The sequence below is a fragment of the Acanthochromis polyacanthus genome, chromosome 11, assembly GCF_021347895.1.
Source record: "Acanthochromis polyacanthus isolate Apoly-LR-REF ecotype Palm Island chromosome 11, KAUST_Apoly_ChrSc, whole genome shotgun sequence".
Lineage (NCBI taxonomy): Eukaryota > Metazoa > Chordata > Actinopteri > Pomacentridae > Acanthochromis > Acanthochromis polyacanthus.
The window spans coordinates 7,406,910-7,434,084 of NC_067123.1; the positions used below are offsets into that span (position 1 = coordinate 7,406,910).

The following is a 27,175-nucleotide window of genomic DNA, read 5'->3' on the forward strand; positions in this document are numbered from 1 at the left end:
TTCAGAGTTAAGATGGATTAAATGCGCTGTCAAACAGCGCTGAGTGGAGCGGGTGACCGGACCAAGATGGCGACCGTATTTCTCGCTGCACAGCACCCCGAGCGGCGTCTACACTTTATTATGTCTATGAGCTCATCCTCCTCTTCCAAACACGTAGAAGCTGGTGCTTGGTTTGTCCTCTCTGGGCTCCTGCAGAAACATGGTGGTTGATCATGTCATGAGCTGCTCCTTCTGAAAATATAAAGAAATTATTCTGAGCTCATAAAAACACAACTATTGTAATTTTGAAGTGACTTTAAACCAATGGAACCACAATTCTGAATATTATGTTCCATTTCTGTCAATAGATCCTTGTAAATCCGACACACTGGACCTTTAAATACAGCAGATAAAAAGAAGTCTCAGACAGACAGAGTTCAGCAAGAAGAGTTTTATTTTGTCTTTGAACAAGTCTGCAGGGAATCTTTAAATGTTTGTGACTTTAGCTTTATTAAAACAGCATCGCTCCACCTTCTGTGTCCTGTACTCAGATTGTCTCTAAACCTGAAGTGAACTTTAGACACAAACATATGAACGCTGGCCATTTTTTTCAGGTTTCTCACAAATACTTCTCTGAGGATTTTTGCAGGATTGGTCAAACCAACACTTCAGGTCATGAGCTCCAGCTTTCTCCCCCATCCTCACACAATCCTCTCCATTGGCATCATCGCCGTTCCAGTTGTCTGGCTCCCGGTGGTTCCAAAACGTCAACCTAACAGAAGAAGAACAGATTCAATAAATCTCGGTGGTTTTGATTTTAGAAATGGACCAAAATGTTTTGATGAGAATCAAACCTTTCATCCAGCAGTGAGCCGTCCACCCACAACCATCTGCCTTCTTCTTTTGAGTCGGTCAGGCCGATCCAGAACTTGTCCTGATCTTCTTCCATTACGTCTCTCAGTCGTCTCTCCAGGAAACTCTGAACAGGAAAGTTAATGAAAGTTGTGAGACTTTTCCAGGCTGAGATGATGAAACATAAAGTTGTGATAATATACATGAGAATGCAGCAGAGTTTCTACCTGCTCATCCCTGCTGTCTATCTTCACCAGATCTCCTCCTTGACTTTGGCAGAAACATCTGCTCTCTTCCCAGGATGATTTATTGGTGGTGAAGTTATAACACTTTCCTCCATGATGCTCCCAGCCTGCTTCACATTTTGGACATGGCTCATCTTTGAAGAGATTACCGAAAAAAAATTCTATGTGATTTGGAGTAGTTAATGCAAGGATAAAAACATTTGATTTCTGTCAGTCACACATCAATTGTCTGTTTTTTACCAACCAAAAAAAAAAAAAAAAAAAATCGTAACTGTAAATGACACTAAAGATTAGAAACAATCCAAATCTGTCCAACATTTCAGTGCTGTTGGTTTAAATCCTCACCTGAGAGACTCTGATTTACAGCTTTGAACTTCATTTGGAGACTTTCCAACTTCTGGTTGATTCTGATGTTTTCAAATGCTGATTTGAAAATTGAAAAAACAGAAAAGATACAAATCCATCAGTTTCAGATCCTGTCTCACTAAAATGGGACACACAATAAAAGTTGTGAGCTGCATCACATTTTTCATGATTTTATAACAGCTAGTGATATTTTCTGAACCACATGTAGCTGCATGTCACAATAATCTGAAACAAAATGAAATTCTTATGAATATGGCATAACTGGTCACAAAAATGAAAGGTTATATTTTTTTAACTTTAGTAACTGATTGAGTACGACAGGCAGCACGAAAACAAAAGTATTGGTAGATAATCTAAGTAGAACAGAATTCTGAAGTTTCAAAATGGTAAAAAGTACTTTATATTCTATATTGTTTTCCTTTGTGTGACCTGCAACTACATATGGTTGGGAAAATATCAGTAGTTGTTTGTTGCATTGTAATGTAAATATTTTTGTTAATTTATACTCAAAGATGGAGATTTTTATGACAGCTTACATTTTTTTCGTATTTCAATGAAAACTGCAGATTCTAAATCAATGACATGATGATAAATAACAGTTAACATGTCATACTTTAGTCTTTAGTAGTTCCTGAGATATTGACGTTTAAACAGCGTCATATTTCAAATTTTGAGAAAAATATGCTCAGACAGTATTTGGATACATTAATCCAAAATTTCATAGAAAACATTAGAAATGTCTGTAGTTTATGATAAAACCAAAAGTTTCAAGCAGAATGCAAATGATGAACTGAAACAGAATAACCCTAAAAGTATATTGAATGAAAGGAGGAACACCATCACCACAGTTGAGCATGGTGGTGGCAGCATCATGCTATAGAACCGCTGCTCAGCACCACTGAGATTAATCAGAATGGAGGAAAGGATGCAGCCAAACACTCAGAGGTCCAGAGTACAGAGACCTGAGACTGGAGCCATGGTTCACCTTGTTTTAGGTAAAAGTACATGAATGAATGCATAGAAACTCACAGAGACGGTAAATGACAATGAGAGCAGCAGCAAGCAGGGCCGAGAGAAGCAGCAGAATCACTCTTTCTGATGTCAACTTTGATGCTGTGTTGGATCTGACAGGACGAGACTCAGCAGCTTCATCTGACCAACATTTAGAGGAGAAACACATGAACAGCTGTATGTTAAAGTAGATAGCACAACATGTCAACAGAACAGGAGAAACCCACATGAATCACACTTTATCTGTAGTTTTAGCAGCAATTCTGGATTTTAAATGTTGATATCCTGTACTGTCACACTGCTGATTTCACCTGATAATAACTGGTAGTGTCGTTGTGTGAAGATACAGGAGAATTTAGGTGTTATTGTCCACTTATAGCCAATAAACAGTTTGTCACTGTAGGAAGTGTGTATCTGAATTAGACCAACAGGAAACGTCACGCCTACTGGTTCAGATACCGACATGTTTAAACATCTTCTGTTTTATGGTCAGTTCCTCTTTTTTCTACTTTGGTCTTATTTCAAACACATAATAACGTGCTTGATTGCCTTTATTTTAATCAGTCTTATTTTCTGAATCTACTTTTATAAAGGAGTCTTAAGTCTGTTGATTTTCCTTTTTTTTTCTGCAGATAATGTTTTACTGCAGTAAATAAATGTTGAAATTCAGTTGTGGCTGAAGCTCCCTGTTCTTCAGCCTCCAGTTCATTTAAAGTTCCTACCTTCAGTGTCTCTCTGTGGTCGGATCATTGTGTCCAGACTTCACCCTTCAGTTGATCAAACTGTCTCTGCAACACGAAAACAAATATTCTGCACATATTCATCTTGTAAAACACAAATTTGTCGTGTTTTTAGCTATTTCTGGAACAAAAGTACTGAGGCTCACCATAGATATTTCCTCAATCGTCTCTTCAGGCGTTTCATGAAGAAATGATGAGCAACACCTTAATGTTTCACAATTTTCTATAGAAAACAAACCTTCCGGTTGCATTTAAGGATGAGGAGGACGCTTTATCTACAGTCTGTTTTTTTCTTTACTTGAGTCAAATTAGTCATTTCTATTCTGTAACTATGAGCTCACAGATTATTTGCTGATCTGTTTTTGTCTAATTTATTGAAATCTTTAATTCATTTAATTGATAATAAATGTCAGTCTGACATGATCATTTTGTTCCAACTAATTATGGTTTAATCCACAGATTAGATGACTGTAATTGATAACAGATGTTTTTACTAAATTAAGAGACTTTATTATTAGTTTTGTGTCAGTCTGTCCACAGATGGAGGTTCAGCAGTTCAATCTAAGATGCATTGTTCAGGATTTAGTGCCATCTAGTGGTGAGATGGTAGATTACAACCATCTGAAGACCTCTCAGCTCACCCTCCTCTTCCAAACATAGAAGCTGGTGTTTGGTTTGTCCTCTCTGGGCTCCTGCAGAAACATGGTGGTTGATCATGTCATGAGCTGCTCCTTCTGGAAATATAAAAAACTCATTCTGAGCTCATAAAAACACAACTACTGTTATTTTGAAGTGACTTCAAACCGATGAAACCACAATTCTGAATATTATGTTCCGTTTCTGTCAATAGATTCTTGTAAATCCGACACACTGGACCTTTAAATACAGCAGATAAAAAGAAGTCTCAGACAGACAGAGTTCAGCAAGAAGAGCTTTATTTTGTCTTTGAACAAGTCTGCAGGGAATCTTTAAATGTTTGTGACTTTAGCTTTATTAAAACAGCATCGCTCCACCTTCTGTATCCTGTACTCAGATTGTTTCTAAACCTGAAGTGAACTTTAGACACAAACATATGAACGCTGGCCAGTTTTTTCTGGTTTCTCACAAATACTCCTTTGAGAATTTTTGCACGAGTGGTCAAACCAACACTTCAGGTCATGAGCTCCAGCTTTCTCCCCCATCCTCACACAATCCTCTCCATCAGGATCTTTTTCTTTCCAGTTGTCTGGCTCCTTGTAGCTCCAAAACTTCAACCTAACAGAAGAAGAACAGATTCAGTAAATCTCGGCGGTTTTGATTTTGGAAATGGACCAGAATGTTTTGATGAGAATCAAACCTTTCATCCAGCAGTGAGCCGTCCACCCACAACCATATGTCTTCTTCTTTTGAGTCGGTCAGGCCGATCCAGAACCTGTCCTCAGCTTCTTCCATCAAGTCTCTCAGTCGGCTCTCCAGGAAAGTCTGAACAGGAAAGTTGATGAAAGTTGTGAGACTTTTCCAGGCTGAGATGGTGAAACATAAAGTTGTGATAATATACATGAGAATGCAGCAGAGTTTCTACCTGCTCATCCCTGCTGTCTATCTTCACCAGATCTCCTCCTTGACTTTGACAGAAACATCTGCTCTCTTCCCAGGATGATTTATTGGTGGTGAAGTGATAACACTTTCCTCCATGATGCTCCCAGCCTGCTTCACATTTTGGACATGGCTCATCTTTGAAGAGATTACAGAACAAACTGTTGATGTTTGTGTGATTTGGAGGCATCAGGAGGCTTCTTCTGTGCAGCAGTTACAGTTTAACTTAAAGCATCAGTCAGTTATTCAGTCATCATTATTAGAAGACACTAATTTAAGACAAATCCATGACTTACATGATCCCACTGTAGGAGGTGGTGGACATGTGGGCTGCACAGTGCTGCTTGGTTTGGTTTCTGCTATGATTGAAATTAAAACATCTGATCAGTCATTTATCATCAAAAAAGTTGAGAAGAATCACGAAGGAAGGTTGAATGTTAACATCAGCAGTGTGTCATTAAACTGAATCACTCTGAAGAAAGTCAGAAACAATCCAAGTTTCTCCAGCATTGCAGCACTGTTGTATTAAATCCTCACCTGACAGACTCTTATTTAAAGTTTCCAACTCCATTTTGAGACTTTTGAGCTCTTCCTTGGTTCTTTTGTTGTCAAACGCTGAAATAAAAACAACAAAGCAAACAAGAAATCAGTCAGTCTCAGATTGTGTCTCACTAAAATGGGATAAACAGTGATTTTGTGATCTGTTCAGATTTTTCATAGCAAAAGCTCTAAAGAATTAAAATATATCAGTTGTAGTGGAGTACACTGGGACAACATCAATATCAGAGGTTTTGAAATCATTTCACCTCACAGGAATTGCATCAGTTCTAAGTAGAACTGTCAGGGCTCCCTCCTCACCCCCATCCTTCCCACCTGACATCCCCAAATATCCCTTTTCCCATCTGCTTTTCTCCCCCTCTCCTGTTTTCTCTGCCCTGCCTGTCCCTCATCCGCTCCTCTGCCCTGCCTGTCCCTCATCCACTCCTCTGCCCACCTGTCTTATCTGTTCCTCTGCCCTGCCTGGCCTGTCTATTTTCCATCCGCTCCTCTGTCCTGTCCTTCCCCTACAGCTCGGTGCCTGAGTGGAGTCGAGCTTCTCCAGCTGACTCCACTCAGGCAATCAACTCTCTCCACGTCTCCCGGGCAGCTGACAACCATCTCACTAACGACTCACCCCTGCAATAAAGACCGGCTCAACCTTCCACTCCCTGCCAGAGTATTGAACAAAGAACCATGCAGTTCGGTTTGCTCTCTAGCCGCCTTCAGCATTTTCTGTTTTGAGTTCTGCCGTGTTTTTTTGACATTGTTTTTCTCCTGCTTTCGTTCAGTTCGGCTGCCCGGGAACCCCCACTCCTGCCTGGAACCCCCACTCCTGCCTGGACCCCCACTCCTGCCTGGAACCCCCACTCCCGCCTGGAACCCCCACTCCCGCCTGGAACCCCCACTCCCGCCTGGAACCCCCACTCCCGCCTGGAACCCCCACTCCCGCCTGGAACCCCCACTCCCGCCTGGATCCCCCACTCCCGCCTGGAACCCCCACTCCCGCCTGGATCCCCCACTCCGCCTGGACCCCCCACTCCCGCCTGGACCCCCACTCCCGCCTGGACCCCCCACTCCCGCCCTGGACCCCCCACTCCCGCCTGGACCCCCCACTCCCGCCTGGACCCCCCACTCCCGCCTGGACCCCCCACTCCTGCCCGGAACTCCCCGCTCCTACACCCTGGTTTTCCCCCACCTAGCCACCATCTTCACCCCAAACAATAAACCATTTGCACTCAGCCAGCCCTGGTAGTGTGGTTGTCTGCTCAGGTCCACCAGCTCAGCGCGTGACAGAATACTCTGGCCACAAACGGACCCAGAGAGCCCACTACCGGGGTTGGACCCATCCTCTCCCCTCCACAGCCCTCGCCGTCCCCGTAGTTGGAATCCCTCTGCTCTGCTCCTCGTCTGGTCACCGTCAGTCCTGTGAGTAACTCTGCTTTTGTTTAAATCCGGTCAAGCCCAGTATACCCCCCTGTTAATTTTGTTGGAGCCCCTGTTTAGTTCCCAGCCACCATGTCAGTGAATGACTCCAGCCCTCCGTCTCCAGTCCACACGGGAGCCATCTTTCTGACCCCTGCTCCCCAGAACCGGACCCCGACCCCGACCTCTGCTCCCCAGAACCGGACCCCGACCCCGACCTCTGCTCCCCAGAACCGGACCCCGACCCCGACCTCTGCTCCCAGAACCGGACCCCGACCCCGACCTCTGCTCCCCAGAACCCGACCCCGACCTCTGCTCCCCAGAACCCGACCCGACCTCTGCTCCCCAGAACCGGACCCCGACCCCGACCTCTGCTCCCCAGAACCGGACCCCGACCCCGACCTCGGTACCCCCGAGCCAGGTGCCGACCAGGATGCAGGTTCGTGCTATGTTTTTTTTCTTTTCCTGCAAGGAGAACAGCGTTTTTTTTTTTTATGCTGTAAGCGACCTCTGGTGGGAGTGGAAGGAGTCTGGGAAGGAGAGCACAGTAGTCTTGGCGCGCAGGTTAGCTGCCCAGAGGCCCGAGCTAACCTGCCGCCTACCCCAGGAAATACTGGACTTCCTGGACAGCTCCATCACACTCCCCCATGGCAGCCACCCGCCTCCAGTTCCCGCGGAGGTCGACGCACCGCCTCCGGCTCCCGCGGAGGTCGACGCACCGCCTCCGGCTCCCGCGGAGGTCGACGCACCGCCTCCGGCTCCCGCGGAGGTCGACGCACCGCCTCCGGCCCCCAGGATTTCGGCTGCCGTCGAAAGGCTTAAGGCCTCCCCTCCAGACCCGCCCCTGGACCCTGCTCCGCCCCCGGAGGGGCTCCCGGCTCCGCCCCCGGAGGGGCTCCCGTCCCCGGCTCCTGTTCCGCCCCCGGAGGGGCTCCAGTCCCCGGCTCCTGTTCCGCCCCCAGTTCCCCGAGGAGGTCGACGACGCTCCGCCTCCGCTCCCCGAGGAGGTCGACGACGCTCCGCCTCCGCTCCCCGAGGAGGCCGTCGACGCCCCGCCTCTGCTCCCTGCAATCTCGGCAACCTTAAAAGGGATTAAGGTCCTCCCCGAGTCCAGGAAGACGTTTTGCGCCTCCCATCCTGCGCCGCCCCCGGAGGGGCCCCTGGATCCTGCGCCGCCCCCGGAGGGGGCCCTGGCCCAGTGTTCGGTCCTGCCCCCGGAGGACCCACCGGACCTGGCTCCGCCCCCGGAGGACCCACGGGGCCGTCCGCCGGAGCGGCCCCTCTGCCCTGTCCGGTCCCGGAGCCGTCCGCCGGAGCGGCCCCGCCTGTCTGTCCGGTCCCTACCTGCCCAGTCCCTGGGCCGTCCGCCGGAGCGGCCCCGCATGTCTGTCCGGTCCCTAGGCCGTCCTCAGAGGAGGACCCTCCGGCGAGTCCAGCTTCGGCCGGCCCCGCCTCCAGGCCTCCCTCTGAAGCGTGCCTTCCGCCCTGTCCTATCTCGACCAGTCCGGTCCACGAAGCGGACTCTTAGGCCGGTCCGGCCTCGACCTGTCCCGCCTTCGGGCCGTCCGGCTTTGGCCTCTACCGCCTCTGGGCCGCCCCCCGGAACGGACCCTCTGGCTTGCCCAGCCTCGACCGGGCCGCCCACCGGAACGGACTCTCCGTCCTGCCCATCCACGGCCAGCCCGACCCCCGGGCCGCCCACCGGAACGGACTCTCCGTCCTGCCCATCCACGGCCAGCCCGACCCCCGGGCCGCCCACCGGAACGGACTCTCCATCCTGTCCATCCCCAGCCAGTCCGGCCCACGGTCCGTCCTCCGGAGCGGACCCTCCGCCCTATCCATCCTCGGCCAGTTGAGCCTTCGGGCCGACCCCCAGAGCTACTGCCCTGCTAGTTCTGTCCGGCCCTTCCCTTCACTCAGTCCAGTCCGGCCCTTCCCTTCACTCAGTCCAGTCCCCCGTCCTGCCCTGTTCTCAGTTCACTCAGTCCAGGCCCACTCCTGCCCTCAGTTCAGTCCTGCCCACTCCCAAGTTTCCCCCTTTGGGCCCTTCAAGTTTCCCCCTTTGGGCCCTTCAAGTTTCCCCCTTTGGGCCCTTCAAGTTTCCCCCTTTGGGCCCTTCAAGTTTCCCCCTTTGGGCCCTTCAAGTTTCCCCCTTTGGGCCCTTCAAGTTTCCCCCTTTGGGCCCTTCAAGTTTCCCCCTTTGGGCCTTCAAGTTTCCCCCTTTGGGGCCTCCTGGCTGCCCTTGGTAGCCGTGGGTTCTCGCCCCGGCTGGCTCCGTAGGGCGCCAGGAGGCGCCCATTGAGGGGGGGTGCTGTCAGGGCTCCCTCCTCACCCCCATCCTTCCCACCTGACATCCCCAAATATCCCTTTTCCCATCTGCTTTTCTCCCCCCTCTCCTGTTTCCTCTGCCCTGCCTGTCCCTCATCCGCTCCTCTGCCCTGCCTGTCTTATCTGTTCCTCTGCCCTGCCTGGCCTGTCTATTTTCCATCCGCTCCTCTGTCCTGTCCTTCCCCTACAGCTCGGTGCCTGAGTGGAGTCGAGCTTCTCCAGCTGACTCCACTCAGGCAATCAACTCTCTCCACGTCTCCCGGGCAGCTGACAACCATCTCACTAACGACTCACCCCTGCAATAAAGACCGGCTCAACCTTCCACTCCCTGCCAGAGTATTGAACAAAGAACCATGCAGTTCGGTTTGCTCTCTAGCCGCCTTCAGCATTTTCTGTTTTGAGTTCTGCCGTGTTTTTTTGACATTGTTTTTCTCCTGCTTTCGTTCAGTTCGGCTGCCCGGGAACCCCCACTCCCGCCTGGACCCCCCACTCCCGCCTGGACCCCCCACTCCCGCCTGGACCCCCCACTCCCGCCTGGACCCCCCACTCCCGCCTGGACCCCCCACTCCTGCCCGGAACTCCCCGCTCCTACACCCTGGTTTTCCCCCACCTAGCCACCATCTTCACCCCAAACAATAAACCATTTGCACTCAGCCAGCCCTGGTAGTGTGGTTGTCTGCTCAGGTCCACCAGCTCAGCGCGTGACAGAATACTCTGGCCACAAACGGACCCAGAGAGCCCACTACCGGGGTTGGACCCATCCTCTCCCCTCCACAGCCCTCGCCGTCCCCGTAGTTGGAATCCCTCTGCTCTGCTCCTCGTCTGGTCACCGTCAGTCCTGTGAGTAACTCTGCTTTTGTTTAAATCCGGTCAAGCCCAGTATACCCCCCTGTTAATTTTGTTGGAGCCCCTGTTTAGTTCCCAGCCACCATGTCAGTGAATGACTCCAGCCCTCCGTCTCCAGTCCACACGGGAGCCATCTTTCTGACCCCTGCTCCCCAGAACCGGACCCCGACCTCTGCTCCCCAGAACCGGACCCCGACCTCTGCTCCCCAGAACCGGACCCCGACCCCGACCTCTGCTCCCCAGAACCGGACCCCGACCCCGACCTCGGTACCCCCGAGCCAGGTGCCGACCCAGGATGCAGGTTCGTGCTATGTTTTTTTTCTTTTCCTGCAAGGAGAACAGCGTTTTTTTTTTTTATGCTGTAAGCGACCTCTGGTGGGAGTGGAAGGAGTCTGGGAAGGAGAGCACAGTAGTCTTGGCGCGCAGGTTAGCTGCCCAGAGGCCCGAGCTAACCTGCCGCCTACCCCAGGAAATACTGGACTTCCTGGACAGCTCCATCACACTCCCCCATGGCAGCCACCCGCCTCCGGCTCCCGCGGAGGTCGACGCACCGCCTCCGGCTCCCGCGGAGGTCGACGCACCGCCTCCGGCTCCCGCGGAGGTCGACGCACCGCCTCCGGCTCCCGCGGAGGTCGACGCACCGCCTCCGGCCCCCAGGATTTCGGCTGCCGTCGAAAGGCTTAAGGCCTCCCCTCCAGACCCGCCCCTGGACCCTGCTCCGCCCCCGGAGGGGCTCCCGGCTCCGCCCCCGGAGGGGCTCCCGGCTCCGGCTCCTGTCCCCAGCTCCTGTTCCGCCCCCGGAGGGGCTCCAGTCCCCGGCTCCTGTTCCGCCCCCAGTTCCCCGAGGAGGTCGACGACGCTCCGCCTCCGCTCCCCGAGGAGGTCGACGACGCTCCGCCTCCGCTCCCCGAGGAGGTCGACGACGCTCCGCCTCCGCTCCCCGAGGAGGCCGTCGACGCCCCGCCTCCGCTCCCTGCAACCTCGGCAACCTTAAAAGGGATTAAGGTCCTCCCCGAGTCCAGGAAGACGTTTTGCGCCTCCCATCCTGCGCCGCCCCCGGAGGGGCCCCTGGATCCTGCGCCGCCCCCGGAGGGGGCCCTGGCCCAGTGTTCGGTCCTGCCCCCGGAGGACCCACCGGACCTGGCTCCGCCCCCGGAGGACCCACCGGACCTGGCTCCGCCCCCGGAGGACCCACGGGGCCGTCCGCCGGAGCGGCCCCTCTGCCCTGTCCGGTCCCGGAGCCGTCCGCCGGAGCGGCCCCGCCTGTCTGTCCGGTCCCTACCTGCCCAGTCCCTGGGCCGTCCGCCGGAGCGGCCCCGCATGTCTGTCCGGTCCCTAGGCCGTCCTCAGAGGAGGACCCTCCGGCGAGTCCAGCTTCGGCCGGCCCCGCCTCCAGGCCTCCCTCTGAAGCGTGCCTTCCGCCCTGTCCTATCTCGACCAGTCCGGTCCACGAAGCGGACTCTTAGGCCGGTCCGGCCTCGACCTGTCCCGCCTTCGGGCCGTCCGGCTTTGGCCTCTACCGCCTCTGGGCCGCCCCCCGGAACGGACCCTCTGGCTTGCCCAGCCTCGACCGGGCCGCCCACCGGAACGGACTCTCCGTCCTGCCCATCCACGGCCAGCCCGACCCCCGGGCCGCCCACCGGAACGGACTCTCCGTCCTGCCCATCCACGGCCAGCCCGACCCCCGGGCCGCCCACCGGAACGGACTCTCCGTCCTGCCCATCCACGGCCAGCCCGACCCCCGGGCCGCCCACCGGAACGGACCCTCCGCCCTATCCATCCTCGGCCAGTTGAGCCTTCGGGCCGACCCCCAGAGCTACTGCCCTGCTAGTTCTGTCCGGCCCTTCCCTTCACTCAGTCCAGTCCGGCCCTTCCCTTCACTCAGTCCAGTCCCCGTCCTGCCCTGTTCTCAGTTCACTCAGTCCAGGCCCACTCCTGCCCTCAGTTCAGTCCTGCCCTTCAAGTTTCCCCCTTTGGGCCCTTCAAGTTTCCCCCTTTGGGCCCTTCAAGTTTCCCCCTTTGGGCCCTTCAAGTTTCCCCCTTTGGGCCCTTCAAGTTTCCCCCTTTGGGCCCTTCAAGTTTCCCCCTTTGGGCCCTTCAAGTTTCCCCCTTTGGGCCCTTCAAGTTTCCCCCTTTGGGCCCTTCAAGTTTCCCCCTTTGGGCCTCCTGGCTGCCCTTGGTAGCCGTGGGTTCTCGCCCCGGCTGGCTCCGTAGGGCGCCAGGAGGCGCCCATTGAGGGGGGGGTGCTGTCAGGGCTCCCTTCTCACCCCCATCCTTCCCACCTGACATCCCCAAATATCCCTTTTCCCATCTGCTTTTCTCCCCCCTCTCCTGTTTCCTCTGCCCTGCCTGTCCCTCATCCGCTCCTCTGCCCTGCCTGTCCCTCATCCGCTCCTCTGCCCTGCCTGTCTTATCTGTTCCTCTGCCCTGCCTGGCCTGTCTATTTTCCATCCGCTCCTCTGTCCTGTCCTTCCCCTACAGCTCGGTGCCTGAGTGGAGTCGAGCTTCTCCAGCTGACTCCACTCAGGCAATCAACTCTCTCCACGTCTCCCGGGCAGCTGACAACCATCTCACTAACGACTCACCCCTGCAATAAAGACCGGCTCAACCTTCCACTCCCTGCCAGAGTATTGAACAAAGAACCATGCAGTTCGGTTTGCTCTCTAGCCGCCTTCAGCATTTTCTGTTTTGAGTTCTGCCGTGTTTTTTGACATTGTTTTTCTCCTGCTTTCGTTCAGTTCGGCTGCCCGGGAACCCCCACTCCTGCCTGGAACCCCCACTCCTGCCCGGAACTCCCCGCTCCTACACCCTGGTTTTCCCCCACCTAGCCACCATCTTCACCCCAAACAATAAACCATTTGCACTCAGCCAGCCCTGGTAGTGTGGTTGTCTGCTCAGGTCCACCAGCTCAGCACGTGACAAGAACAGTGGGTACTTATTTGTATGTCAAATTAAAAACCAGCAGTCTAGATTTTCTACATTATAAAAACAGACCCCAAAGCAGTAACTGAATACAACAGAAGTCTGAACATTATCATTACTATGCTGTTGAACATCCAACCTTATTTTTAGTGACAGACTCAGTCCTCCTTTACATGGAGGATACCAACTTGTTGTTCTGCCATTCTTCAGACTTTGCTGGAGGGGTTTGTTGTCGTACCTTTCTTTTAAAAATACCCCAAAGGTGTTCTGTTGAAGTCAGATGATGTACTTGACCAGGTTCAAGTTTCACTTATTTTTTTTCTTTCTTTAGAAAGTCTTATTTTGTTCTCTGAATGGTCCTCATGCTGGAATATTACTCTTTTTCGAGGTTCTGCAGACTGGAAGTCATTTTATCTTCCAGTGTTTTGGTTTTTCCACAGACATTCATGGTGCATCTATAAGTATCTCATCTCATATCATCACCATCCCACCTCTGTTCTTCACTGTCAGGAGTGTCCATCCATGTGGTAGTCCTGGTCAGATTCACACCAAATGGACCCAACAAATGTATCTGGGTGTCATCTGACCAAAGAATGTGCTCTCAACATTTATCAGGCTTCTTTTAATGTTCTTTTCTGAACTCCTTAGCTTGTATCAACTTACAGTTTTGTGTTGAAAACAGGAAGCGTGTCTTTTTCGTCCTCCGTCTATAGGGGTTAATGTTTTGAACTTCTCTTCACACTGTCTGAGCTCCACAGAAACTCAGATTTCCATTAATAACCCATGTGTTAAGTCTGAAGTAGCTGCCGTCTGCTAGATTGTGAAAGTAGTTCACTGTCAGTGGAGGCGTTTTAGAAGGACGACCACTGCGGCCATGATTAGTGGTACTATGACTCCTTTTATACCTCCTGATTACTGTGGACATTGTGGTTCACTGGCTTTTAGTTTCTCACTGATGTTCCTGTTTTCTTCTCCATGTTTGTGAATCATACAATGACATTATTTAGTTCCAATCCTGGTTCATATGGAGCCATGATGCAGACATGCAGATAGACGCAGTCCACAAATCAAAAACTAAAAACATTGGTAGTGTCTACGGATACGGGTCCGTATCCGTAGCCCACAGGCTACGGGTACGGCACTTTCCATTTGCCAGACAGATACGGACCCATACGCGAGTCTCGCGAGTCAAGAAGCTGCTAACCACTGCAAACTGTTGAAAGGTAAGCAAAGGTTAAGGTTAAGGTTAGGGTTAGCGTTAGGGTCAGGTTTAGGGTCCGTACCTGCAATACCGATGCTATGAATCCGTACAGCTAGCGTCTACCGGGAGTCACGTGACCAGATCTCGCGTATCTGATTGGCAAATGGCAAAGTGCCGTATCCGTAGTCCACAGGCTACGGGTACGGGTCCGTACCTCTAGCAACAACCAACCTCATCCCATTCACGGCTCATTTTATAACCACCTTTATGCGGTTTGGCTGATTGGGAATCACTTTCTGCTTGGAAACCTGTGTTTTTAACATAGCCTTTCTAAAGTATTTATTTCAGACTTTTCATAAAAGGAAATGTTCTTTTGTTTAACTTAGAAATCATGCAGTTACTTCAATATACAATTTGAATCATTTGACATTTAAGTGATATTGTAAAGAGGTGTAGTTTCTTCTGTTGTACTGAACAAACAAGATTAGTTGCAAATTTAATGACACAAACATTTTCTGTCTCATTTAACCTTAATCAGCTGTTTATTGGTGTTAAGAGCTGCACAGACTCACCGGTAACACCGAGAGCAATGACAGCAGCTGCCAGCAGAACAGTGAGAACCAGCAGAGCGACTCTCTCTGACGTGACTTTAAGCTTTCTGCTTGACTCATCTTCATGGAAACCGGCTGAACGGTCAACAGAGAAAGAGATGAACAGATAAATATATGCAACTTCTGGCCACAAAAACAGGAACATTGCACAATGAAGCACACAGACGCACCACAAACGATCAGCTTTCTCCAGTAATATCATCTGGAAGAAAATGAAAGAAGATTTTTGCTGCAGAAAATTAAATGGTCAATGGTTGTATTTATATAGCGCTTTTATCCAAAGCGCTTTACATGATACATCACATTCACCCATTCACACACACATTCACACACTGATGGCGGGAGCTGCCATGCAAGGCGCTAACCGCAACCCATCAGGAGCAATTAGGGGTTAGGTGTCTTGCTCAGGGACATGAGCACGACGGGCCGGGGGATCGAACCGCAACCATCCGGTTGCGAGACGGCCACTCTATCCACTACTAAAAAGCACAGATATATCATTAATTAAAAATTGATAGTTTAAAATGTCAATTGCTCTAATTACTCTTGAGGATTTTATTAAGTTAATTGTCCTTGTTAATAGATTAACCATCATTTTTAATGTTTTTTTAAATGTCTTATTTATTTGTCAACATCTGTATTGCAAATGAAGCCTCTAGCTCTGTGTGATCCTCGTTTGAATAAATATTAATGCTGTGTTTCCACATGTACTAAACATGTTCACTCACACCATAATGTCTGAATGTTTTAATAGGGATGTCCGATATCGGCTTTTTTGACAATAACCGATATGCCGATATTGTCAAACTCTCAATTTCTGATGCCGATATCAGCCGATACCAATATATATGGGCTATTTAACTAATTTTAGCTAAGATCACATATCTCCTGTGGTGGAATTAACACATTATACATAATTTTATTGTGATGACCCAATGGATGCATTGTCAAATGCAACAAGGCTTTCAAATGAAAATATTGTCTGTGCAAAATAAGAAAATTATTTCAACTTAAGTTTTGGAAAATATGACATGTACACACGTGGACAAAATTGTTGGTACCCCTCAGTTAAAGAAGGAAAAACCCACAATTCTCACTGAAATCACTTGAAACTCACAAAAGTAACAATAAATAAAAATTTATTGAAAATTAAATAATCAAAATCAGCCATCACTTTTGAATTGTTGATTAACATAATTATTTAAAAAAACAAACTAATGAAATAGGGCTGGACAAAAATGATGGTACCCATAACTTAATATTTTGTTGCACAACCTTTTGAGGCAATCACTGCAATTAAACGATTTCTGTATTTGTCAATGAGCGTTCTGCAGCTGTCAACAGGTATTTTGGCCCACTCCTCATGAGCAAACAGCTCCAGTTGTCTCAGGTTTGATGGGTGTCTTCTCCAAATGGCATGTTTCAGCTCCTTCTACATATGTTCAATGGGATTCAGATCTGGGCTCATAGAAGGCCACTTTAGAATAGTCCAACGCTTTTCTCTCAGCCATTCTTGGGTGTTTCTGGCTGTGTGTTTTGGATCGTTGTCCTGTTGGAAGACCCATGACCTGCGACTGAGACCAAGCTTTCTGACACTAGGCAGCACATTTCTCTCCAGAATGCCTTGATAGTCTTCAGATTTCATCGTACCTTGCACACTTTCAAGACACCCTGTGCCAGATGCAGCAAAGCAGCCCCAAAACATTACTGAGCCTCCTCCATGTTTCACCGTAGGGACAGTGTTCTTTTCTTCGTATGCTTGGTTTTTGAGTCTATGAACATAGAGTTGATGTGCCTTACCAAAAAGCTCCAGTTTGGTCTCATCTGTCCAAAGGACATTCTTCCAGAAGCTTTGTGGCTTGTCAACATGCATTTTTGCAAATTCCAGTCTGGCTTTTTTATGAGTTTTTTTCAGCAGTGGTGTCCTCCTTGGTCGTCTCCCATGAAGTCCACTTTGGCTCAAACAACGACGAATGGTGCGATCTGACACTGATGTACCTTGGCCTTGGAGTTCACCTTTAATTTCTTTGGAGGTTGCTCTGGGCTCTTTGAATACAATTCGAACGATCCGTCTCTTTAATTTGTCATCAATTTTCCTCTTGCGGCCACGTCCAGGGAGGTTGGCTACTGTCCCATGGGTCTTGAACTTCTGAATAATATGAGCCACTGTTGTCACAAGAACTTCAAGCTGTTTAGAGATGGTCTTATAGCCTTTACCTTTAAGATGTTTGTCTATAATTTTTTTTCGGATGTCCTGGGACAATTCTCTCCTTTGCTTTCTGTTGTCCATGTTCAGTGTGGTACACACCTTTTCACCAAACAGCAGGGTGACTACTTGTCTCCCTTTAAATAGGCAGACTGACTGATTATGAGTTTGGAAACACCTGTGATGTCAATTAAAAGACACACCTGAGTTAATCATGTCACTCTGGTCAAATAGTTTTCAATCTTTTATAGAGGTACCATCATTTTTGTCCAGGCCTGTTTCATTAGTTTGTTTTTTTAAATAATTATGTTAATCAACAATTCAAAAGTAATGGCTGTTTTTGATTATTTAATTTTCAATAAATTTTTATTTATTGTTACTTTTGTGAGTTTCAAGTGATTTCAGTGAGAATTGTGGGTTTTTCCTTCTTTAACTGAGGGGTACCAACAATTTTGTCCACGTGTGTATATATATATTTTTTAATTGTCTCAAATGACATTTCACCACTCTCCCTCTCTCTGAGTCCGATAAATGCTGGCGAATTCCAGCCATTTTATCGGTTTTCGTGATGCAGGCAAAAAAACGCGAAAAAGGCGAAAAAAAACTAGAACGATATTTAACGATATTACCTTTTTGTGCCAGTATCAGGTCGCTATATCGGTGGGCTGGTAACATTGGACATCCCTGTATTTTAATGTTTTGGCTGCAATTACAGACAACAAATTCTAAAACAAAGCTCAAAAAAGTACACACATCTTTACTGTGATTGCTTGTAATATAATACTAGACAGTATTTTTTAAAAGCACTATTCTTTATAGGGAAACATTATTTTTCTGTTATGAAAAAGTACAAATCACTTTTGTTTTTTAAAAATATAAAGAATGATTTTTCCTGAATGCAAATGAAACACTTTAATATTAAACTTGCAATTTATACTATTGGTATTTTTTTTAATCTATTTCTATTACAACTGGTAGTACTATTAATGCGCTTATGTACATCTTTGTAAAAATAAACATTTATTGCACTTTCTATATCTTTTTAAAAAAAAAATCGATTTTCTGTTCTTGTATTTACTGAACGTGACATATGGAGAGAATAAATATTAGTTCTTTTCTGTGGTGTGTACATGATTAGATTTAAAATAATTCAGCTGCTTTGGGGAAAAGTATACATATCAGTTTAAAAAACACACCCTCTCAGTTTTTAGAAACTTAATCTACAACGCTAAACTTCATAGAAATCTGGATTAACTGCAGTATCTTAAAGAAACACAAGGGAATTCAAACATTTGAGCTTAAATTACTGTATATTCACACACATAATGGAGAAAAATACTTCTGTAAATAAAGTATTTTGGGTTCAAACTCTCTGAGCTGCAGATATTTGACTCATTTTTTTAAAAATATAGTTTTATTCAATTTTTCACATTTAAAATTCCAAACATGAACACAAACGCTGGCAGTGCAAAGGTATCTTTCACAGAAAATATAAAAAAATTAATGCATACAATCCACATAGTGCAAATACAACAGTGCCAGCAGTCCAGAGTGAGCAGGCTCCACAGTTCAGTCCCCTGAGGTTGCAGGCCGAGTCCCCTTCTGCTTGATATGATCAACAAAGGGACCCCAGATTGATCTAAATGTATCTTGAGTATCAGACAAACCATACCGGATCTCTTCAAGATATAAACATGACATCATATCGTTCCGCCATTTATAATAACTAGGAGGCGTAGTGGACTTCCATTCTCTCAAAATGACCCTCTTTGCAATAGTCATGCCAAACATGATGGCTTGCTGAGCTGACTGGGAGCATGACACAGTTTGATCTGAACAGCCAAGTATCACTGTTAAAACATCTGGTGTTATGGTCTTCTTATATACCGTACTGTACAATTGAAAAATTTCAGACCTGAAGTTTTTAAGCAAGGGACAGAAAAAGAAGAAATGCCCTAATGTACCATTACTCACTTTGCATTTGTCACACAAGGGTGAAATGGAAGGAAAAAGTCTATTAAGCCTCGTCTTAGAATAACGTAAGCGATGTACAACTTTAAACTGTATAAGCTGAAGTCTGGCATTTATTGAACATGAATTTATACCTCTTAAGGCTCTGTCCCACAGATCAACTGAGATCTCTACCCCCACATCTCTTGTCCACCAGAAACCCAAGGCCCTGACATTGTAAATGTGAGATGACTCAAAGCCAACCCTGAGGAGTCGACCTGCATTCAAGAAGGCAAACTAAAAATGTATGTGGAGCGATGCAACGAGTTATCATACTGGCAGGAGAACCAAAACAGAGTAAACAAATACTTAAAAAAGAAAGAAAACATATCAAAACCCAAACTCTTTACGCCGCAAAAAACAAGAACGAAGCGGCAAAACCCACTGATACTCGGGAGACTGCTGGGCAATATAGCCACAACATTTGCATTACTGCAATCAAAACAGCCGTGCAGTCCTCTAATATAAGTTGAGTATCCAAATATAAAGCTACACATAGGAAGAATATCTTAATTTCAATGTGCCCTTCAGGAACGGTGAGGTAAATTAAAGTGCAATACAGTGAACCCTCGTTTATCGCGGGGGTTACGTTCCAAACAGAACCCGCGATAGGCGAAATCCGTGAAGTAGTCAGCTTTATTTTTTACAGTTATTATACAATACTGCACTTGGGGGAGCACTGCAGCTGCAGCCAGGTGGACGCCGCGGCGGTACTCTTGCCTCAGAGAGCGGGCCGGCTGAATCAATTGGAGCAGTCGGGGATGGGAAAGGCTCTCGCCGGCGCTCTTCTCCTGGGGAGCGCAGCTGCGGTGGCCAGAGACGGCTGGGGACCACGTCCACTGTCCGGTTGACGGCGGGGGAAAAGAATAAGGCTGCTCCGTCGGCTCCGTCTTTCAGGGTGTCTCACTACATGGAGACCAAGGAGAGAAATGATCCAGCGCAGAGGAGACGAGGCACAGACACTGTTCACATTGGTCAGTCCCTTAGCCAATCAGGATGCAGAACACAATGAACTGTTTAAATAAAGCATAAAAAAACTGCACTAAAAAATCCGTGAAACAGCGAAGCCGTGAAAGGTGAACCGTGTTATAGCGAGGGTTCACTGTATTTCAATAACGTCACATACTACTTCACCCGATAATTCAGACTAAAGCAGTGTACACTGCCAGTTATACATTGTCAGACAGGGAGTTGGCAAACCTCTCAGCATCCACTGGTGTGTTAAAGATTTTGACCTCGTCCTTGTAAATCACTTGCAGTTTGGCTGGATACCATAGAGAGCATTTTGCACCAGCGTCGGTCAGCTTCTTCTTAACGTTGTTGAAGGCTCGACGTTGTGATGAGACCTCCGTCGTATAATCTGGGAAGATGAAGACTTTGTTGCCGTGATAGTGGAGTGGAGCCTGCTGCCGGCTGAGTCTGAGGATGTTGGTTAAGTCATGATCGTTGTGGACTCTTGCAATGATCATCCGCGGGCGCTGAGCATCACAAGGCTTGGGTCTGGAGCTGCGGTGGGCACGGTCGATTTTGATGGGCTTCGTAAAATTGTTCGGGCCAACCAGTTCGGGAAGAAGTCGTGTCACGAACTCTATAGGGTTACCCTTCTCTTCACCCTCTTTGATTCCAACAATCCTGATGTTTAGCCGCCGCGAGCGTCCTTCCAAGTCATTTAGTTTAGCTTTAAGTTGGCTGTTTTCTGCTTGAAGTTCACGGCAGCGAGCTTCCAGTGAAGTCATGTGAACGTCTGCATCGGAAAGGGCCGCATCCATAAAGTCCAAACGTTGTGCATTCTGACTAAACTCGCTTTGCAATGTGCACAAGTGATTCTCGACCGTGTTCAGGCGGTCCTCCATCGACTTTTTCAATTCTTCCACCTGCGTTGAAACTTTAGCTATCTCAGCACCATACTTGTTGATAGCAGCTAATATAGCATCATTGCTAGTGCTCACTGATGCAGCCGAGTGTGCCAGTTTTCCTTCATCCTTCTTAGGTCCCATCGTGGAAAAATAGCTGGTTATCACTTAAAAACAGTTCTGACAGTTGGTGGGCAAAATGACAATTAGTAAGTGTAGCGAAAAAAGGCAAAGTTTAGAAGACCGCAACGGAGCCTCATAAAGACAGGTCTACTCCATTACTGCGCATGAGCGCCCCCTCGATATTTGACTCATTTTGTTTGAAGGACACGTGGAGATAAGCATCAAAATATGACTGAACAAAGCTTTAAATAAATCACCAACAAAAGAGTTATGAGTTAAAACATGTGGACAACTGCCGCTCCTGTAGAAGCACGAGACATTAAAACAGAAGAGTTTTCATATATCTGCCATGTCTTCATACAGTCGAGGTCAAAGTTTACATACACTTGTAAAGAACATAATGTCATGGCTCTCTTGAGTTTCCAGTTATTTCTACAACTCTGGTTTTTCTCTGATAGAGTGATTGGAACAGATACTTCTTTGTCACAAAAACATTCATGAAGTTTGGTTCTTTTATGACTTTATTATGGGTTAACAGAAAAAGTGACCAAATCTGCTGAGTCAAAAATATACATACAGCAACATGAATTCGCAGTTTTGTTGACTTAGAAAGTTGTGTCAATGAATTGAGTTTCATAGCATTGCCTCTTAACTTCTTGTGACTGATTGAGTGACTACAGCTGGTTACTTCTCTGAGGCCATTTAAATAAGGCTCAGTGGATACAAATGCCCACAAACGCTACAACGGGAAAGTCAAAGAAGCTCAGCACGGATCTGAAAAAGCGAATCATTGACTTGAACAAGTCAGGAAAGTCACTTGAGGCCGTTTCAAAGCAGCTGCAGGTCCCAAGAGCAACAGTGCAAAGTGCATGGCACTGTTTTGTCACTGCCACGATTGGGAAGAAAATGCAAGCTATCACCTGCTGCTGAGAAAAAATTGGTCAGGAGGGTTAAGAGTCAACCGAGAACCACCAAACCACCAAAAAGCAGATCTGCCAAGAATTAGAAGCTGCTGGAACACAGGTGTCAGTGTCCATGGTCAAGGGTGTTTTGCATTGCCATGGACTGAGAGGCTGCCGTGCAAGACAGAAGTCTTTGCTCCAAAAGCGACACCTTAAGGCTCAACTGAAGTTTGCTGCTGATCACATGGACAAAGATAAGACCTTCTGGAGGAAAGTTCTGTGGTCAGACGAAACAAAAATCGAGTTGTTTGGCCACAATGCCGAGCAATATGTTTGGAGGAGAAAAGGTGAGGCCTTTGACCCCAAGAACACCATGCCTACCGTCAAGCACGGTGGTGGTAGTATTATGCTGTGGAGTTGTTTTGCTGCCCATGGAACTTGAGCTTTACAGAGAGTAAATGGGATAATGAAGAAGGAGGATTACCTTCAAATTCTTCAACCTAACCTAAAATGATCAGCCCGAAGGTTGGGTCTTGGCCACAGTTGGGTGTTCCAACAGGACAGTGACCCCAAACACACATCAAAAGTGGTAATGGAACGGCTAAATCAGGCTAGAATTAAGGTTTCAGAATGGCCTTCCCAAAGTCCTGACTTAAAACCCCATTGAAAACATGTGGACAATGCTGAAGAAACAAGTCCATGTCAGAAAGCCAAGAAATTTAACTGAACTGCACCGATTCTGTCAAGAGGAGCAGTCAAAGATTCAACCAGAAGCTTGTGGATGGCTACCAAAAGCTTCTAATTAAAGTGAAAATGGCCAAGGGACATGTAACCAAATATTAGCATTGCTGTATGTATATTTTTGACCCAGCAGATTTGGTCACTTTTTCTGTTAACCCATCATAAAGTCACAAAGGAACCAAACTTCATGAATGTTTTTGTGACAAAGAAGTATCTGTTCCAATCACTCTATCAGAGAAAAATCAGAGTTGTAGAAATAACTGGAAACTCAAGAGAGCCATGACATTATGTTCTTTACATGTGTATGTAAACTTTTGACCTCGACTGTAGCAACTTCCTCATTTTCTTAAATAAACCACGACTTCTCTTTGACTCTTTTTCTGGAGATAAAACAGGTCCTCCCTTCCCTCTAATAACTTCTGTCTATGGACTTGTGTACTGGTGTCGCTGACAGCCTCCAATGTTGTTGCTTTCCAGGGTGGTACTGGTGATATTTTTTTATACAGACAAATATGTGATGAAATAAATGATAAATCTGAACTCTTGATCCCAACAGTCTCTTTTGAGGAAATAATCACCACAAGTCGACACAGAGTTGTTCTGAGAAATCAGCTTTAAACTGAATCCTCACTGGTCAAACACAGATATGTTGTGATGTGTCCTGAATGTGTAGAAATCTTTTGCTGAAACGTGCCTGTGCAGTTAAATTTCAGAGATTTTTGAATTAAATTCAAATTAATTAAATTATCAGTGACTTTAAAAGGTGCCACATGCACGTTTTAGGATGTTAATTCCCCAAACAAATACATGTGAGAAGACTAAAGTCTAAATCCAGCCTGTATGTGTGTTGACTCATACAAAAAACAACAAAACAATAATAATGATAACAATTATTATTATATTTATTATTATATTTTATTATTTTATTTTTCCTGAATAATAATAATAATTGTTTAGCAACAATAAAAAATTAAATATAATAATGATAATAATAATAACAATAATTATTTTTTAATTTTTGTTATAATACTGCTGCTACTACTACAAATAATAATAGCAATAATAATAATAATAAAAATAGCTATTATTATTTTAACAGAAGATCTTAACAGAAGCTGCTCATTCTTGGCGCCTTTTTTCACCACGTCATTAAATGTATAATTTCAAAATTAAAAATCAAATGTATTTTTTAAAATAAACTTTCAAATTACAAATATGTTAATAAGTTGTGCTGACATAATAATGTTGATTATTGTATCAACTTAAAATTGTGTGTAATTTATACTCAGATTTGTTGTTTGTTGTTTTAAAGGTTTAAATATTAGATTTTAAAACACAAACTGCTGTTAAAGATAAAATAAAAATTGAAAATGAGACTAAATATTCGATTATATAAGCTACCACATAAACCAAAGCATGAACAAAAATCAAACATTAGTGAATTAAATCTAATTGGAGCAACTTAATTTATCAAATCTTCATCAAATTAAAAACATATGTTCATAATTACAGTAACGAAACACATAACAGTTAAATGTTCCTGTCAAACACATAGAAAAGCTCATCAGAACAGCTTCATTTATTACGAGTAATGAACTTAAATCTTGTGTTTATGCTAATCATTAAATAATAAAAACACCTTATGATGGTAGAGAAAATCTGCTTCACCCAACTCAGTGTAGTTTGGTGGTTGAACATAATTTCTTTAGACGTTGTCAAAATTCAAAAACATTGCTGTGAACTGCTGTGTTAACATTTCATAGTTCAAAGCAGAGTAATTATTTGACAGTAATACAGAATACCTGACTGTTTTACTGCATTATCTGGAAGTGTATGTCTTCCTGTACATTAATAAAAACATTCCCACAAGAATGTGACGCAGAAAAATTCACCAGAATGCAGAAAATTAAGCAACTGATTCTCAAGATTTCATGTCACCCCAGTGTTAAAACCAAATGTGTCGCTTTTATTGCGTCTTTAATTCCTCACTTATCTCTGTTATTTCTTTGTTAAGTTATTTTTTGGGCCATTTCTGACTTTATTTGACAGATTAAGTTAAAAGGCAGACAGGAACGTAGGGGAGAGGTTTGGGGGGAAGACCTGCTATTGCTTTTACAATCTTACAATATATGGTTTTTAAAAAGCACTTATTTCTCCTTTAAATGGCTTTTTGATGCGACATGAAGGGATTATCTTTATCTTTCCTTGAATTGAATATCATTTTATATATTGGCATTACATTCAGAGCTGTTGCCTTTTAGAGGAAAAATACACTTGTTCCAATGACACAGTGTTAGAAGTTTAAACTCTGTTAGACAGAATATGCATTTCATTACATGCAGTAACATTCATGTTGCTCTGTTTCAGTGTGACTGAAGAACACGAAACTATATCTTGCATAAAAATAGCTTCATCTGTTCACCTCATGATGAACTCAAGGCCACAATTTCTCTTTTGCTGGTTAGTTTTAGGCTGCACAGTGAAGTAGTGGTTAGCACTTTCGCCTTGCATCAAGAAGATCCCCGGTTTAAATCCCGGCCTGGGCCTGGAATCTTTCTGCGTGGAGTTTGCATGTTCTCCCTGTGCATGTGTGGGTTTTCTCCGGGTACTCTGGCTTCCTCCCACAGTCCAAAAATATGCTGAGGTGAATTGATCACTCTAAATTGTCCGTAGGTGTGAATCTGAGTGTGATTGTCTGTCTGTATATGTAGCCCTGTGACAGACTGGTGACCTGTCCAGGGTGTCCCCTGCCCTCGCCTGAGTCAGCTGGGATAGGCTCCAGCACCCCCCACGACCCTAACGAGGATAAAGCGGTGTATAGAGAACAGATGGATGGATGGTTAGTTTTACTCACCAGGCGGCTCTTCAGGTGGCTGCTTTTTTGCAATCTTGACCTCAGAGTAAGTTGTGTCGGCCGACGGGGAAAACGTCTCTGCAGCTGAAACATGAAACCAGATACAGCTCAGTTTGATTTATACGGACTGCTGCTAAAATATCTGTTCAAACATCCACTTTTCTTGCAAAACCAAGCACCAAAACAAACACTTCTCTGGAGGGTTTTGTCAGAAAGCTTTCATATCCTTCGCAGACAGACAGATGGACTCACCGTTGGCCTTCGGTCTGGTGAACGTCACATCAGAATACAGGACTTCAGATTCAGGCATTTTCCTGCTGTGCGACTCTCACAGAGTCTGAAATGAACTGAATTTAGTTTCACACGTGACACTCATAAAAAAACAACAACAACAAGTAGCTTCCTGTGAACATTTGGTCACTTCACTAAATCTTCCACTTCCGTTTTTTGGGGGTGAAGCCACAGTTAGGATCAGATTAGCATCGAAAGAGTTGATCTTTTTCTTTTAGTTTGAGGGTTTCAGATCAATTTCGTCAGAAAATGGGTTAGGGTTATGGGCAGTGTGTTTGTGTGGCTGTGTTGATGCTGAAAGAAGATTTTCAGAGAATATTTCCACATCAGTGTGAATCTGCACCGTCACAGTGAAACACAAGAAAAAGATAAAAAAGGATATTTTAATAACTGAAAGCAAAAGTGAGATAATTTAGTCTAATAAATTCCAAAATTTAAAAAAATGTTTCATTACAAGAAAAGATCCTACTGACCTTATTAGGAAGATTTACAATCAAGCTTGAAATCATTTATTACCCAAACAATTTAGGACATGTCACTTTTAGTTCAAATGTAAATAAAAGCTGAGAAATAATTATTTCCACAATGTTGCTGTTGTACGTCGTCATATTATCTTTTGGCAGAAGCCTGTGTCATTTCCAATCCAGAAAAACTAGCTGGCTGAATAAAAGTAACTTTATTTCAACATCTTCCAGTGTTATGAATAGTTTCAGGCTTGACTGTATTTTCCGTCAGTCTGCCCCAGGGCAGCTGTGGCTACAAATGTAGCATACCACCACCAGAGTGACAATGTGTGAGTGAATGAATAATGGATCCATTGTGAAGCGCTTTGAGTGCCTAGAAAAGCGCTATATAAATCTAATCCATTATTATTATTATTATTTATTTACCTTTTTTAAATCAGGAAGTCCCACTGAGACTAGAAATCTCTTTTACAAGGGAGAGCTGGCCAAGATAGCAGCTGTACAAAATTAATATAAATTTATATATAAAACAGATACACACGTGGACAAAATTGTTGGTACCCCTCAGTTAAAGAAGGAAAAACCCACAATTCTCACTGAAATCACTTGAAACTCACAAAAGTAACAATAAATTAAAATTTATTGAAAATTAAATAATCAAAAACAGCCATTACTTTTGAATTGTTGATTAACATAATTATTTAAAAAAACAAATTAATGAAACAGGCCTGGACAAAAATGATGGTACCTCTATAAAAGATGGAAAACTATTTGACCAGAGTGACATGATTAACTCAGGTGTGTCATTTAATTGACATCACAGGTGTTTCCAAACTCATAATCAGTCAGTCTGCCTATTTAAAGGGAGACAAGTAGTCACCCTGCTGTTTGGTGAAAAGGTGTGTACCACACTGAACATGGACAACAGAAAGCGAAGGAGAGAATTGTCCCAGGACATCCGAAAAAAAATGATAGACAAACATCTTAAAGGTAAAGGCTATAAGACCATCTCTAAACAGCTTGAAGTTCCTGTGACAACAGTGGCTCATATTATTCAGAAGTTCAAGACCCACGGGACAGTAGCCAACCTCCC

The 27,175-nt window shown here is 45.7% G+C and overlaps 2 protein-coding genes across 7 annotated transcripts in view; both read right to left on the reverse strand.

Annotated features, from left to right (window-relative positions):
- Positions 1-27,175, reverse strand: part of LOC127536126 (hepatic lectin-like) — an 88,403-nt gene that overhangs the window by 41,976 nt on the left and 19,252 nt on the right. The window contains exons 1-4 of one of the 6 annotated variants that reach the window (XM_051955621.1): positions 25,580-25,691; positions 25,328-25,411; positions 5,306-5,383; positions 5,065-5,127 (exon numbers count right to left, since the gene is read on the reverse strand). The exons of 1 other annotated variant lie outside the window; for it this stretch is intronic. In XM_051955621.1, the coding sequence (XP_051811581.1) occupies positions 5,065-5,127; positions 5,306-5,383; positions 25,328-25,411; positions 25,580-25,637 (283 nt within the window). In that variant the 5' untranslated portion in view covers positions 25,638-25,691. Of the gene's footprint in view, positions 1-5,064; positions 5,128-5,305; positions 5,384-25,327; positions 25,412-25,579; positions 25,692-27,175 lie in introns of those variants that run through there. 4 more of the 6 variants (XM_051955623.1, XM_051955616.1, XM_051955614.1 and 1 more) reach the window with 4 other exon arrangements.
- On the reverse strand, positions 416-3,379 carry LOC127536128 (hepatic lectin-like). The gene is made up of 7 exons (XM_051955634.1): positions 3,340-3,379; positions 3,176-3,241; positions 2,472-2,594; positions 1,422-1,499; positions 1,059-1,210; positions 834-958; positions 416-751 (listed from the first exon to the last, which is right to left on the reverse strand). Exons 2-7 carry the CDS (start codon positions 3,201-3,203, stop codon positions 556-558), a joined length of 702 nt encoding a protein of 233 aa, XP_051811594.1. The 5' UTR covers positions 3,204-3,241; positions 3,340-3,379; the 3' UTR covers positions 416-555.

Coding starts and splice junctions, on each gene's coding strand:
- LOC127536128 (XM_051955634.1), bottom strand. CDS start 3,203: ATGATCCGACCACAGAGAGACACTGAAG. Junction 2,595..3,175: donor ACCACAGAGAGACACTGAAG/GTAGGAACTTTA, acceptor AATGTTGGTCAG/ATGAAGCTGCTGAGTCTCGT. Junction 1,211..1,421: donor TGTAAATCAGAGTCTCTCAG/GTGAGGATTTAA, acceptor ATCTCTTCAAAG/ATGAGCCATGTCCAAAATGT.